Consider the following 15535-nt stretch of genomic DNA (forward strand, 5'->3'; position numbering starts at 1 on the left):
CCAGTATAAAAAAAAAATTATGAATTAAGGGGGGTGCCTTCAAAAAAACAAGTGTGTGCGTGTGCGGGGAAATATCTGTTTGCAGTAATCAACTCGGTGTTCGCAAAGCGCCAAGTCAGACTAATTTTGGATATCCAAGCGCTGTTATTTTCCTATGGCGACAGTTTGAATTCGCTTAGGGACATTCACTCGAAAGTTATCTCCTTAATTGTAAGTGTCGATTATTGGTACGTTTAAAGTAATGAAACAGCAATAATTACTGCCAGCCTAACGAACATTGTTATCCAGGTCGCCCAAAAGTCAAAGCACGCGAGCGAAGAAAAGGTTCTATTGCGGTGCGTTTTAGCAGCGAATGCGCTTACATGCAACGGAGTCGTATATATGGGGTTTTGCGTCCCAAAGTGACATCATCTATGAGGGACGCCAGACTCCATATTATTTGGACCTTCCGGGAGTTTTTAAATGACGTCGCACAGCTAGTACGCAGGCGCCTTGCGAAACGCCGCCGGGATCGAACCCACGTCCTCGGCATCAGCGGTCGAGCGCCCTGACCAGCCGTGACTTTTTCCGCAAACGCGTGCTGTTTTACTTTCGGGGAACCTGTGAATATGTTTGTAGAAAACCCACTAGTCGATTTCGGTCGTGTTCTTAAACCATGGACAAGTATACATACACGTGAATAAGCTGCATTTTGAGCGCGGGATTCGTAGCATTGATTTGTAAGTCCACCTTGACATCGGCTCTGATTTGTCCCTTTTACATGCATTTGGCAATTAGCATTGAAGTCATTAGGCTGCAGCACTTGGTGCAACTGGCTGTGACGAAAACGGGGAAAAAAAAAAAAAAAAAATGTGGTCATGCCGTTGGTGACAAGCTTTGTCAGAAGCTGTGGTCATTACGGTAATCTTGTGTGTTTGCGGATTGTTTAAAGTATATCTGCTGCGGAGGAATTCCTAAAAACTGAACCCGCAATATATATATATATATATATATATATATATATATATATATATATATATATATATATATATCATGGAATTAAAGACTTGTCTCGGCGACGGACGTAGCCAGATCAATTTCTACCGCGGATTTGCTGCGGCTCATTACTCGCCGTCCACTCAGCGGAACAAGATGAAGCAGGGCGTGAAGAGCTGCAACTGCTAGAGTTGCCTAGGGCATCTACATATGTCCACGATAGCTGCTGCTCGCCAGCTCTATTACGTCGTCGTTGCACGTGCCTCCGCGCGGTCGGCACGAGGCGTTCCGTAGGCAGACGGGACGTGCTCGACCGGAACATGCAGCTTGTTCGACTGGTGGTGGACGCGCATGAGAGCAATATGGGTCCCACGTCTGCTACACCCTCTCTGCCACATGCCAACGGGACCAAGTTAGGAGCGTTTTCGTGGCGACGTTCCAACTTCCACGTTCCGCTCTATCAACGTATCGTTGAAGGGTGAAGCAGCACATTTCCCTCAAAAGAGGCCCATCAATGGCGTAGGCCAACTGCTACGAATGTCAGGACAATCCCACTTCACAGATGCACCTGCCATTCACCTGCGAATTGACGAAAACCGGTTCGCTGAAGGGCACACCCCCTAGAATTATTCAGCTGTACCCAACTGCTGGCCATTTCCTTCACTGCACTTCCAATGTCAAATTTTATTGTCTATGAAACATTTGTGTTGTGACACAGACATTCGAGATCAATCATTCAGTATTAATTGGGCCATGTGACGCGCCGCCTCCCACAGCAAACGTGGAGAGCACACAGAGAGCTTGTTGAGGGTGAAACAACAAATTGGACACTTCAAAATGCAAGACCACAGCTAAAACATGGAAAGCATTGGCATCAGGTTTAGCTCTGTTTCTCTTTTTTCCTTAGAGCCATTTCAACTTGCAAATGTAACCGGAAGTGTTGTCTTTATTTATTTACGCATATACCTACACCACCTAGGGGCATTATTGCAGAGGGAATACAAACATTGTATGTCACAGGTAAAAAATAAAAGTCAAGAACAAAAAAGGCCAATCACAACAAAAACAAAAAAATGATGCAACTGATATATGATTAAACTCTTCACAATGAATACAGTGAAAAATGCAATGGAACTCACAGGAAACAGACCCCAAGTAGAGCCGAAAACGTGCTGGGTGGAACACTGAATACTCTTTCGGGCAGACAATTGCATTTATTCACCGTGAAAGGGAAATGGCCAAAAACATTCATGTGGCAAGCAATCTCCAACTTTTTGGGTGACCAGTTCTAGGGGAGATGTAGTGTTGGACCTTAGCAATAAAACATGCCTGGTTAACTACCATATTTACTAGATTTTAAGCACCCCCTTTTTTTCAAGATCTCCATGCTCAAATTGAGGGGAGGGGAGGAGCAGTTTGATTCGAAAAGTATAGAATGACCCTCAACGAGACGGTTGCTAACATATATATAACAACAGCATATTTGGCAACCATCTTCAGCAGACGAGATTAGAGTTTACCTAATTCCAAGCTTGTAGGCAGCCTTCTACAAACTCGTTCCGACTTCACTTACGGCTCCCAAACAACTGACATCAAACCAAGCAGCGTGTTCCCGCGATGCCCGTAAAACCTGGCTACCGATACCAGGCCTGCTGCGAGTTATCGGGGTTGCTCTTGGATGGTTTTCGCTGTTTTGTGCAGTCCCCTGTCATGTAGATACAGCAACACATGAGGCCGCAGATCACGACATAACGATCTCTTTCTTTATGATCATGCCACAGACGCCATGCCACCTCGACTATAATCTTGGAACTGTGACAGCTCCGGCTCGACAGACTGACTAAGCGTTCTTGGCAACCTCTGATACGCACTCTTTGTTGCAAGAAAGAAGGTGCTTAGATTTGCATGAAATTGTTTTCAAAAATATTTTTCAAAAATATTGGGGGTGCTTAGATTCACGAAAATATGGCATTAAACTTATGTGCAAATTCTCCCAAGGTTGAAATAAAGCAAGCCTTGAAGCACCAGAACCTGTAGGAGGTGTGAGTTCACCAAAGCAAGAATAAGATAACAGAATGGCTGGAAATACTAGTTTTTCAGAAGAGCACAGAAAAAGATCCACAGGACACTCTTGCATGTGACTGAAATGGCCAGCCTTATGAAGGATTTGGCGTGTAAAACTCCATACATTGGCACTTAATCTTGGTAATATGGTCATTACATTCACAGCCAAGTATTTAGAGGATCAGATTGGGAAGATATTGTATGAGGTATGTGGGGTTTAATGTCCCAAAGACTCTGGCTACGAGGGACACTGTAGTGGGGGGCCCCAAATTAATTTTGACCACCTGAACACCTTTAACGTCCACTGATATTGTACAGCATATGAGTACCTTTTCAATTTCGTGTCTGTTGGAGTGCCCTAACCACTGGACCACCATGGGAGGTTAGACTAACCCCTTATTTGCTGATGATGCCATGCTAAGTGAAGATGAATTGCAATACATGAGTGAAAACTTAAGCATAGCACATTAATGGACGCCAGAATTGATGCCAAAACTAGCTAAAGTAATGCTGAATGATTTGGCGAAAAAACAAGTTTACAATAGCTAGTGGGGTGCAGCAAGTAATGAGGCAGTATATATTCAGCATGGAGGAAGGAAAAAACTTGGGAGAGGCCCTGACGTCATTTTTTTGAAGCCGGCATGGCCGCGCCGCGACCGGACGCTGCAATGCATCTCCTCCTTTACCCTCCGCATTTTCTTTCTCCGCGATGCTCACATACTTCAGGCCCTTAGCAACGCTGCTGCTAGTGGCCAGAGTTCTCATAGCAACAGCGATGCCATTGCTAATGGCCAGACTTGGCTAACCCTAAATTTTGACGTCACTTTCGTCACACTTTCTCCAATGCATTGGGAATGGCAAGGGCCTCTCCTTAGTTGTTTCCTTCCTCCAAGATATGCAGCAAGGTCATGTAGTGATACAAATCAGCAGAATCAAAGTGGGCTGGAGTGCATATAGCAGGTGCCCTGAAGCGAACAGAAGCTCACCCAATATCCCTCCAAAGCAAAATGTATAACCAATGCACTCTCCCAGGGTAAGGAAGAAGCTTGAAGCAAGGTGGACAGTACTGCCTATGCTAGGGAAAAGATAATGGAACAGAGCAATACAGCAGTGTAGTTGAGAAAATAAGTGCTATAGAATTTCTACTCCTTATCAAAAATGGTCAAATGGCCTTCCATCAAATGGAATCAAAGTGCTACTGTGCTTCCAGAAGTTCCAATTGGTCCTTTACAATTGGGCAAAGCACAGCTGTGCAGTCATTGCTTGGAAATACAAACAATGCAAAGACATGAAACAAGGGAACAGACTTGTTTTAAAAATGAAGCTCTCACAACTCGCAAAATGAGATTTAAAATTTCTTTCAGCTGCAAATAAGCTTGTTGGCCTCCACCAAAATGTTAAAAGTTCAATTTGATTTAATGCTGACAAAGTATTTTATAAGGTGCTTCATTCTTGCTGCCATTTTTTACAGTGGGCAGACAAGCTATTGTCTCGATGGTGGCGCATGTTGAGCACTCAATTTTCGATAAGCAAAGAGTTATGTAGGTCTGCATTGGCTTGAGTTCAGGAGTAAATTTTCTTTCTCAAGGTCCTAATATAGCTACAGTTCCTCAGAATGACCAATTCCCACTTGCCTAATTTCAGAAGCCTTCCAAAGCAAGAAAGTGGTGATGATCATGAGTCGCATTATGTTATTCCAGTATAGAAAATAAAGCTTGCTTGGAATACCCGTGCTCTCATCTATGTTGAGCAAACCATGAAGAGAGTACTCAACTTTGGGTCAAAGCTTCAATGCTAATGAAAAAGCTCAAAGTGAAACAAAAGAAAATGCAACATGCTAGAGAAGAGAAAAAATAGGAGTGACAAAACAACACAAGGTAGCATAGACTAGAGAACAAATGTGAGGTAATTATCACGTACCTCACACAAACTGGGATGTCTGTGAATACCAAATTTCAGACACCTTCCATAGCAAAAAAAATATGATCCATAAAGTAATGAGTTCTCTATATCAGAATTCGTTTGCTTGATGAACACAAGACTAACTCTGTAACCTGCAAGAATGAACAGTTGGCTGTTAGTTTAGCACTGCTCTCTGTTGCTTTTCTATATCTTACGTTATCTGCACTGTTTTTGTGCTTCCAATGATGAACTAACCACAGATTAAGCAGTTCCTCCAGTCCTTTGCACCCAAGGAGACCAAAGATCCATGTTTTCAACAATCAATGACTGTTTTAATAATAACAATTGGTTCACAGGGAAGGAAAGGCACAGTATCTAGCATACTTGTTCCGTGGACACCTTACAGCGCCATAAGGGAAGGGAGGAGGGAGTGAAAGCGGAAAAGGAGAACGGGGCGCCGTAGTGGAGGGCTCCAGAGTAATTTCGACCACATAGGAATCTTTAATGTGCACTGACATTGCATAGCACATGGATGCCTCTTCATTTCGCCTCCATCTAAATGTAACCGGCAGTAGTCGGTATCGATTCCGACTACTCTGGCACAGTAGTTAGGCATCTTAACCACTGCAGCAGTGCTAATCACTGTCTTGGATCCAATGAAGTGCCTTACAAAAGGAGAGTATCTTAAGTAAAAAGAGGCTACAAATTTTTTATGCTTTATACCTTCTGGTTCTCTACAGCGTCTTTTGTGGCTGTAACAAACACTGACAGGCACTGCTTAGTACAACTTCATGTGAATAATACTGGTAGGCAGAAGGATCAAAACACATACAAGTATTTGTGCACACCCTTATTTTTTGTCATTTGCACTGTTACCTTGAGCCACGCCAAACCAACTTGCACAAATTTGTCCTAAACATAACATCATCATCAGCCAAACTTTACCCACTGCAGGGCGGAGGCCTCTCCCATATTCCTCCAAATAACCCGGTCCTGTGCTAGCTGAGAACAAACAACTGGTAGGCTTAAAACTCTTCCAAAACCAAAACCAGAACCAAAAGCCTGCACAGCTTTGCTAAGAATAAATATTTCGCATGAGCATGAAAAAAAGCATCTGTTAAAGCACACTGACTCACAAGCCTTTCCACATCTCCCTATATTTTGCAAGAAACAATAGTACAGAGATAAAATGATTGGCCTGTTATACACATGGTTGAGCTATGCAATGCCAGGCAAAAGGGGTACTTGGCGCCTGCTGCTTCTAGTTCCTGATTTGTGGCAGCAGTAGTAGATGCCATATGCCCAACGTCTTTGACCTAGTCAAGTGCAGCTCCAAGTATGTACACAGTTTAGGGCAGGCAGTTTTTTATACCACCCAGACTTTTTGAATTGAATTTCAGCATGATTAGGCACACTATAAGCGAGTTCTACCGAGATACCTGTATTAAGGTTGAAAGCATCCACAGCTTTGTATATACACAATGTTCACTGTGAAGCCAAAGTAAAATAAGTTTCTATTTGAACCACCATTCAGTAAAATGCATACAAGCAGCAACCAACACATGGACAATTGACAACATCCTGACTCCATGGATGGGCACGGTTGATAGGTTCATGGAGTCTAACATGCCAAAGCAACTCGGGCTATGAGAGGGACGGCACAGCGGAGCGCTCCAGATAATTTTGATCACCTGGGGTTCTTTAACGTGCACTGACACAGCATGTGCGTGCTTTACCTCCACCGAAAGTCCGCCTTTGCGGCCACGATTGAACCCAGATAGATCATTTTGAACACCTGGGATTCTTTAACGTGCACTAACATCACTCAGCACACGGATGCCTTGCTTTTCACCTACACTATACTCATAAAAATGGATCTACATCATACATCATACTGCATGCTACTGCACTTCATATACTGCTGGGCCAGTTAAACTAGCTTTTTCTCGTTTTACAACAAAATATTACGAAGAGGTTGCCAAAAAGTGAGAAAGAAAATCAAGCCAAGAAGCTGGTTTGCTTGAAACAATCTATCAACCGTACAAATATGCTGTTAGCATACATCATAATTTGTATTTTCTGCTTAATATAAATTGTTTCATGAGCAAAACCTGGCTTCAAGTGGTTTTTGGCACAACATGAATTGATTACAGCACTACACAATTTAACGCACTGCTTGATGCAGGCCTGCACTACAAAATCATAGAAAAAGAACTCACGATTCAAGTGAAGTCATGCCAAGGTATACAGGTGAATTTTTACAAGATTTCACTTGCAGTAGTAAATCACAACTAACAAGGAAACATTCCATTCAGTGAAGTAAGCAAAGATATCAAATTCCAATGAACTAGCCCTCCCCGACTTCTGCTAAAACAAGACTGAAAGTTTAAAAAAAAAAAGAGAAAAACCAAATTTAGAAAATTGATTGCAAAGTAGCATTAAGCAGTGAATTACATGCAATATTCACTTTAAGGATAACAAGTTGCAATGATCAATAAAATATACAGAACAACATTGTAATACCACCATAGCTATTACTGGTCCCTCAGTAAATTTACAGATTCGTGCCAGTACATTTTATATCCAGCACAGAATTTCCTTTCACAGGCAGATTAATTGCTTCAACATGACCGGTTCGATAAGTCAGTTTCCTATTTCTTTTAAGGAACCCAAAAAAAGGCCTAAAAGACAGTGACCTATCACCATTTACTTGCAATGATGGTTTATGGGGTTTAACGTCCCAAAGCGACTCGGGTTGAGGGATGCAGTAGTGGAGAACTCCGGAAATTTCGACCACCTGGGGTTCTTTAGCGTGCACTGACATCACATAGCACACGGGTGCTCTGCTTTTCGCCTCCACCAAAAAGCTGCAGTCGCGGCCGGGATTTGATCCCGCATCCCTGGGCACTACAGTCGAGTGACCTAACCACAGCAACACCGTGGCAGGGCACTTGCAATGTTGCGCATAACTAAATGAAAGTTATGCATAACACTATTACGCCCCTGAAACATAATTGCAGCACAGAAACACAATCACATAAGGAACACACATTTATGAGCTGTGTTCTTTGAGCTGCATTTCTACACATTGAGCGACACAACTTCAAGTCAAATGTAAACAACCAAGTGTTATATATACATGTTGAATAAATAACATTTAAAACATGGCAGAGCAAGATGCCCGGACTAGTGCAAGATTGTGCTTGCTAAAAAGTTTTAAAACAAAAATCAGGGAATATACACCTGCATATGCAGTTTCCAAAAAACCCCTACCTGGATTATACTAACAATGACACAAGTGCATCAAGGAACTTGCCTCGGTCTTGTTTGTAAACCAGAACAGCTGGCGAGCAAAAGAAGTCAGCCTGATATGTGCAGTGGGTCATTGTGCTAGCCTGCTCGAAAGCTCGACCAAAAAAGTTCTTTGTTGAGTCCTCAGAGAGTGGTGGGATGCCAACAACAAGCGTATAAGCCCCATCATCGGCATAATCAGCTGCTAGAACAAGGGGGAGGCTGGCAAAGCGGCGGCTCTTTGTGTTGGCTGCATATGCTTGCAAGGCACACTGAGCCAACCGAAAGAGGCCACTTGGCCGTCCGAAGTGATGGCTGTGTGGGGCACCTTCCTGCACAGTGCCATACAGGAAGGGCCCTGCACAGATAATGCTTCCCAGGTCCATAAAGGAATGAACTTGCTTCATGGTGGCCACTAAACACTCCTTGGACAGCTGGATGCCGTGGCGCAGCAGCTCAGTGTTAGACCATGAAAGGGCATCTAGTGTGCTAAAGAAACTTGTTGTCACATCCTCTACAGGAGACTCGAGCAAAGCCATTAGACCGTAGGCAGTGTCCGAGGCAAAGAAGTGGTCTCGATAGCCACATTTTGCAGTGAAGCAGGCAAAGAGCAAGCTTTCAAGGCCGTATTTTTCGGCCATGTTACACATCCACTCCTTTACGTTGTTCTTGAGGCTGATGTCCATTGAAGCATACTGTTGCTTGCACTGCAACAGCGGAAGGCCAAGTTCTGCAAGAAACTCCTGCAGTTTTCTATGGCCTTTCTGGGTCCAGAGCTTAAATTTACAGAAGATGTTTGGGCTGTTTCGCAGACTCTCCATGAGAGACCAGTGCGTGTATAAAGGCAGAGCAAGTTCTTGGTCAAACGATATCTGAACTGCATTGGATGCTAACGGATCCAAAGTAGCCGCACTGTTATTCATTTGATGAGAGACACGTGCCTGGAGGTCGCCAGCTTCTAGCACATACCTGGAGAAAAAAAAATACAAGGAATCAAAGTGTTACGTAATGCTCTTCCCATAGCGCAATTATTTATTTTTGCTTTGTGAAACTACCTGTACAATGCTGTACAAACAGTTCCACCAGAAGCTGATTATGATCGTCTCATAAGCTAGTAAGGCACCAAAATGACAGCCACAAACGAAGAACTGTTCATTCATTGCTGTGTTTCTTTTTAATGTTTTGCTGAACTCACTTTTAAACGAGCACTGCCAACGAAAAGGGAGATGGAACCAGTCACAGTGGCTATAACACTCTGTTGCAGAGTGATAGTTCGCGGGACTGAAATGCAACCGCCCAACTGCGTCAGCTGCATTTCATTCGTAGCCAAATGCAAAAGCCCCCATGCAATACCTAATCCCAAGTGCTAAGCGGTCGAAAATTTACAAATGAAAACAATGCTAAGATTTTAATACTTATTCATATATCCAAAAGCATCCACGTTATTTATCTCGCGTAAGTGACTATCATTACACTTAGAGACTCGTCTAGCCTGCTGCGGCGAGTAGCTGCAATATATGCGGTCTACATACCGATTGTGCTCAATTTTTCCAGCGATGTACTGCTCTGACTGTCCGACGATAGCCCACCAGAGAATCTCCGGTGTGTCTCGGCTCATCTTCAAGCTCACTTCGAACATAATAACAGCAGCCGCCTTACCGTGGTAACTGAATTCGGTGTACTCAAATAGAAGCTTTTTGCGCCGCTCCTCCCACTGTCGTCGCTCCCTCCGTCTATCGGCGACTTCCTCGATGGACATGTTGTCCTCATCGTCCTCCACTTCATCCTCTCTGAAAAGGTCGTCGTAGTCGGGCACCCCCTCCTCCGCGCACTCCGGCATGAGGAGACGGACTTGGCTTGTGTTGTAAATGTTGTGGATATGCACAGGTCGATTACTATCGACTATGTAGAAAATCACATCATCGTCCTCGGGCTTGCACTCTTCAATTATATCCCACGTAGCGCCGCAGTTGATCAATATAACGTTTTTGATCCCTTCACCGTGTTCGCGGTAGGCTGCTGCAACGGCTGTTTTCTTCGATACCGGTACGAACGTGTAGAGTGCATTGTCCGAATGAAATAACTTTTGTAAAATACGGCATGCGGCCACGGCATCAACATCCGTTGCGATTATTACTAAAACACGGCTTTTAATCACTTCTAGGTAAAAATCTGTAGGGAGGTCGGACACGTACATCGTTCGTTCAAATCGGAGCGCGCAGGAGAATATTTACGCACCTTTCTGGCACCCTTTAGGGAACTGACCAAGAAGTTGATAATTTAATACAGCTTGCTGCTACCGACTGAATTCTTTTTAAACGCCGTTTAAACAAACGACCGGCTGCATCTGACACGACTCCACCCGGGGCCGCCACGCACTTCGGTTTTGGCGGGAGACGCGACAAGCATGTGGCAAGGGCAAGATCACGGGCGAGGGAGAAGCGGTAGCGTGGTCGCAGCGCCCGATGCGACCGCTTTGGCAGTTAGTCGTATGGAAAAACTCCGCGGTCTTGGCTGCGCTTGGCGCCACCGCGCGACCTTGGTTGCACCGGTAGCGTCAAAGGCGCGGGCGCCTACTATGTATTTTCGTCGCTGCGCCATTCTGCGTTCTTATTGCGAAAAGCGCGCGAGTAACAAACTCTGCTAAGGCAGCTCAGGGTCACATGCTGTTGCGATCAGCTTTATTAGACTTTAAAAATATATGCATTCTATTCAGGAATATCTCATAGCATCTGCCCGCTGTCCTCTTCTTGTAATAGGAAGAGGAAGGAGGGTTGATCAGCTCATCTGGCCTAGATTCTAAGATCTTTTTTTATTACTGTACCGCGATGACGCGTATGTCTGAATGAACAAGTAAACACAATTCTGTTCTACAAAAATTGTCTGGGGACAGATTGAAAGAAGGGCAAGTTTTGAATTTGTGCCTTGTAGCATATCATGACATGTTTGATGTTTAGTGGAGATTTCTTTTTTTTTTTTTTTTCGAGTGCCGACTACTGCTAACTTCTGAGCGCCTGCCACCAAACTATAACTAGGCATACGTGATTTTTAGACGGCCTGAGGAGCAATTCATTGCGAAGATGCCGGATTTAAGAGATTATCAGTCTGCCATTTTCCTCACCTCTTTTTCTCCGTGCCTGCACACACGCGTGCACACACGGTGAAATGTAGGATCAATTCAGCCGAAGCTCTCCTTTTCTCCTCTGTCATTGATGAAAACGGACTCCTAATTTTAAGCCTGAACCCCCGTCTTAACTGGGCTCGCTGTCATTCGAATACCCGCTGATTCACCTTCGTTTCTTCTTGTTTTTCAGAGTACTCATGAGTCCATAAACCTTGCAGCGGGCTGGAGCGGGCTCTGGACTGACCAATCTTCAAACACAGTGGACAGTCACCGTGTGTCATACTCATCGCCATGTTATGTATATAATGTGGGAAACGCACCTTTTTCGAGACGCGATTTTATGACTGCTTTAACGCTATGCAGGAAAAGTTGAATACAGAGGCTTTCCGACTTCGCTGAGTAAATGTATTTCCAGATATCTACCCCACAAAACAAAGTTATCTGGAAAATATGGAATGGTGCATTACTGAAACTTGTTCAGAATTTTTGTTTCTTTTGTCTGTTTGAATGTTGTTAAAATTGTTGCCATCTTAACTGCTGTAATGCAGTACCATCGCTACACTGCCTTGAGTGAAAGAAAAGAAAAGCTTTATTTTTTTTTTTTTTTGGCCAGAAATGGCCATTAATGTTTGCGTTAAACGCACATCATTTCATGTCTGCATGGCATATTCTCAACCTACCAAGCTGCAATAGCCAATTCACTGCTCATAGCTTTGCAGGTGGTTTCTCAGATCCTGTCAAGCGCCCTTTTTCTCTACATTTCCTCAAGTGTACACGAGAGGGAAAAAAAAAATGAATGTAGTTATATATATATATATATATATATATATATATATATATATATATATATATATATATATATATATATATATATATATATATATATATATATATATATATATATATTTACAAGACGTGCGTGCATTTTCATGTAACATAACCTTTCTTACCATTTTTGTGTCCTTTCCATGTTGTTCCGGTTGTAAGTCGCGTTGTGCGCTGGACCGCCTCGATCCTCGCCCTTTAACGGCGGATAAGATCCTTAGTCCGTTGCCACAACAGTTGACTGCCTTCAGGGCGTATACAGGACACTGTTTTGTTACCTTACAGCCACTCGCTTCAGTGACAAATTGTGATCGTTCTTCATGTACCTTTTCTTTTCCCCTCTTTAATACCCTCATTCCTTTACCCCAATGTAGGGTAGCAGCAGCGTCAGGCGTTTTATGATTTAGCCTTGTTCTAAATTCAAGTGTGGTCATTGCTTAGGGCGCATAGCGACTTACGCACAAGTATCTAGGCAAAAAGTCTAGGATGTTCATGTTGAAGGAACTAGGCACCAAAAAAGTTTACACATCGTAAAAAAGGTTCATTTAAATGCCGTTTTGTGGATGATTGTCGCCGAAAATTTGTCGACTGGCTTTAGTCCAGCATAAGCTGACCAAGTTGTGTAGCTGCGTTAAATACGTAAAAAAAGTCTCTTGGGACAACGTTTGCTATACTCCTTGTCTGATGGCGCAAAGTGTAAGAGGAGCAGGCTTGCAGCGGTGTCCCAGAAAGTATTTGCTTGCCACTGATGTCTTCCCCGACAGAGAATGAAAGCGTTCGAGATACGAGCAACTCTGTTTGTTGGCGCCCACCAATGAGTGAGTTTGTTACTGACCGTTACCACAATTGGAGGCGTGAGACGCATGGTGACTTAGGAGCGCCCGGCTAAAGTTGTCCTGTATCAGGGCACACGCTACTGCAGCGTTACGTGCAACTTCACGACGTCACTCAAATTGGTGGCGGGTGGAGAGTTCAAACGAATATTTTCGTGCCTCAGGGATAAGCGGTGTACCTTTTACTTTCGTATGTAAATTTCTGCCCACTAAGAAAACTCCGATTCGTTTCCACCATTGAACTGATCAATCAGCTGATCTGCGACTTTGTCTTCCTGGCTTGTAGTAACTGCCAGAGTAACGCGTTTCGTCTTCGAGGAACAACTTTTCGCTGCCTTTTTCTTTTGGGGACGTACTCGAAACACTTTGAACTAGAAATCCTACATTCTGTTTGCACGCAATCTGAAGTGATGCCACATCACGCTATGCATTCGAATATAGCTTGTGGGTCGTTTAAAGGGGACAGCAGTGAGCTTATTAAACCGGAAAGCAGGAAATTTTTAACTGTTACAACTGCTACCGTTCTTTTTAGAGCCCGCGACCAAGCTTTTCTGTTTGCTTGTTTTTCCGCTCGGTGGAGCACGCTTATTCTGGTGAGGACACTTGAAGGAAACGACATTTTCTGGCTCCGCCCAATACCGTGGCTTCGAAAGGAACGCGCATGTTCCTTTTATTGCAGTGCCTCTTCCAATGACGGCGCAGCGCCAGAAACGCGTAACCCTTATCAATTTTCTTTTTTTCGCTCTTTCCCTCTGCTAACCTTGCCCTGGTCCCCATTTTTTCAGTGGCTGCTGAACAAACCGAGTGTTGGCCTCCGTATTGCTGGCTTCGACATTTCGCGATTGTGTCATCATAAAAACATTTCTTTATCTTACACTAGCTAGCTGCCCTCGTCTGTTTGCTAAACACCCGCAGTAGACTGAAGAATAAATAAAAATTTTCTTTGATGATCTTTCCCATAGGCGCGTGTACACGCTTCCAGTTTAGAGCGCCAGCGGTTGCATTAGACGTGGTCATGCCGTCACGTGTTGCTGATAGGCTCTGAATAAATTTGAGGGAAAATCTTTGCTGCAGCAGCAGTGTATTGCAACAATGCTATGACATTGTTACAACTACGAACTCCTCAGGTCATCATAGTGAGGTTTCCACAGAGCTTACCTTCTTGCGCTGCTCTTGGCCTAGCAGAAAAAAAAATAATAATACACCTAGCAAGGCTGTGATATTAGCATTGCTGTCGCACGGAGAAGAATGAACTGATCAATAACGAGGAGATTGATTATGCAGAATACCCAATAGGATCCGCACAATCTTCTGCCGCCCTGCCGGGGTGGGCAGAATGCTTGCGTCAATTAGACGTACTCGAAAACATGAAGCCATGGATATGGTGCACGACCGGTACCTTCGCAGGCGATACGATTCATGCAATAAATTACGCTCCAGATAAAGGAAGTTTCCTGCGCTGGTTTGTGTTGCCAAGTCGTTGCTAAGGGACAGAAATCAGTATCCGCAATTAAGCTCCGCGTGAAAGTATATACCTTCGTTCCCCCTTTTTTGCTCGTGCAAAAGAGAAGAGGAAAGGAACAGCTCCAACTGCAGTAAAACGTTGAAATGCGCACTGTACTGCACTTTGACGGCGGACGTGGTGAGCGTTTGCAAAAAGTACAAGTCGATTATTCATGATCAGATTAATTTTTCTTTCTATGTTCGCTTTTCTGATATGTGATCTCTTCCTGCATATGCGGTGAGGGGTGGTTCTATTTCCATAACGCATCTTTTTAACTCTGTATCAAATACCGTTTTACCTCGGGAAATTTCTCTCTCAAGGGGAAAATGGCGGTCGTTCCCCATTTCCGCTTCTCCATCCCCTCGTAAATCCGTCCTTGGAATATGTGGTTCTGTAATACCTTTTCTGGTTGTGGAGCGCCATGCAGTCATGCCATATGCAACGATTGGTAATTTAGACCTTCACTCGCGAAAATATGCCGACGTGTAAAATTTAAAATTCAAAAGAGGATTTTTTTTTTTTTTTATTGTGACAGAGTACTATATGTGACTCGGTTCATCGGGGTTGAAAGAGGACAAACTTCGGAAACTGTTGTATTTATTGCGTTCACACTTGGAATGATTCTTGGTGTCGACCGGTCATTTCGCTGTCTTCGTTGCTTGCGCTGGTAAGAATAAAAAAGAATATTTAACAAGGTTAATTGCCTCATGACGGTTGTATATGAGATGTCATTGTTCTCGGACGGCGATGATGATTCGCTCAAATATTTGCTGTGTCACGTACTTTTCGTTTTTGTTTGTTAGGCAGTTTTCTGTAAACATTTGTCAGAATTAAAATGCGTGCTCGTTTGCTTCCGTGCACATGTTTTCGTTCCACTTGCTCCTCACGCAAGCAAAGTGTCGGTGTCTTCTTGCATCGCGCCCTTCCGTGAGGTAGAAAATCATACGTGGTGGAACGCTCCACGCAGCACAAAACATTATAATAACGTTTTGAAGTGGCGTAATTTTCTCTTGCTTC

At 43.7% G+C, this 15535-nt stretch overlaps 2 protein-coding genes and 1 pseudogene across 6 annotated transcripts in view; 1 reads left to right on the forward strand and 2 right to left on the reverse strand.

Moving 5' to 3' along the window:
• Positions 1-12179, forward strand: part of LOC146205225 (uncharacterized) — a 47202-nt pseudogene extending 35023 nt beyond the window's left edge. Inside the window, exon 6 of the transcript XR_014701551.1 lies at positions 11547-12179. The product of XR_014701551.1 is annotated as an uncharacterized LOC146205225 (transcript). The remainder of the gene's footprint in view (positions 1-11546) is intronic.
• Cdc45 (cell division cycle protein 45) lies at positions 7827-10650 on the reverse strand. Its single transcript, XM_084589932.1, has 2 exons — positions 9765-10650; positions 7827-9201 (listed from the first exon to the last, which is right to left on the reverse strand). Exons 1-2 carry the CDS (start codon positions 10427-10429, stop codon positions 8220-8222), a joined length of 1647 nt encoding a protein of 548 aa, XP_084446058.1. The 5' UTR covers positions 10430-10650; the 3' UTR covers positions 7827-8219.
• A 2919-nt stretch (positions 12180-15098) lies between the features above and the next one.
• Positions 15099-15535, reverse strand: part of LOC146205227 (beta-alanine transporter-like) — a 166702-nt gene continuing 166265 nt past the window's right edge. For all 4 annotated transcript variants that reach the window (XM_084582649.1, XM_084582640.1, XM_084582657.1 and 1 more), the window contains one exon: positions 15099-15182. In XM_084582649.1, the coding sequence (XP_084438775.1) occupies positions 15125-15182 (58 nt within the window). In that variant the 3' untranslated portion in view covers positions 15099-15124. The remainder of the gene's footprint in view (positions 15183-15535) is intronic.

The sequence above is a fragment of the Amblyomma maculatum genome, chromosome 1, assembly GCF_055883805.1.
Source record: "Amblyomma maculatum isolate TAMU_Amacu chromosome 1, ASM5588380v1, whole genome shotgun sequence".
Lineage (NCBI taxonomy): Eukaryota > Metazoa > Arthropoda > Arachnida > Ixodida > Ixodidae > Amblyomma > Amblyomma maculatum.

What these genes read in the sequence shown, in the direction of transcription:
- Cdc45 (XM_084589932.1), bottom strand. Translation starts at nt 10,429, where the DNA reads ATGTACGTGTCCGACCTCCCTACAGATTTTTACCTAGAAGTGATTAAA. An exon ending in GGAAAAATTGAGCACAATCG is followed by an intron (nt 9,202 to 9,764) that starts GTATGTAGACCG and finishes TTTTTTCTCCAG; the next exon opens with GTATGTGCTAGAAGCTGGCG.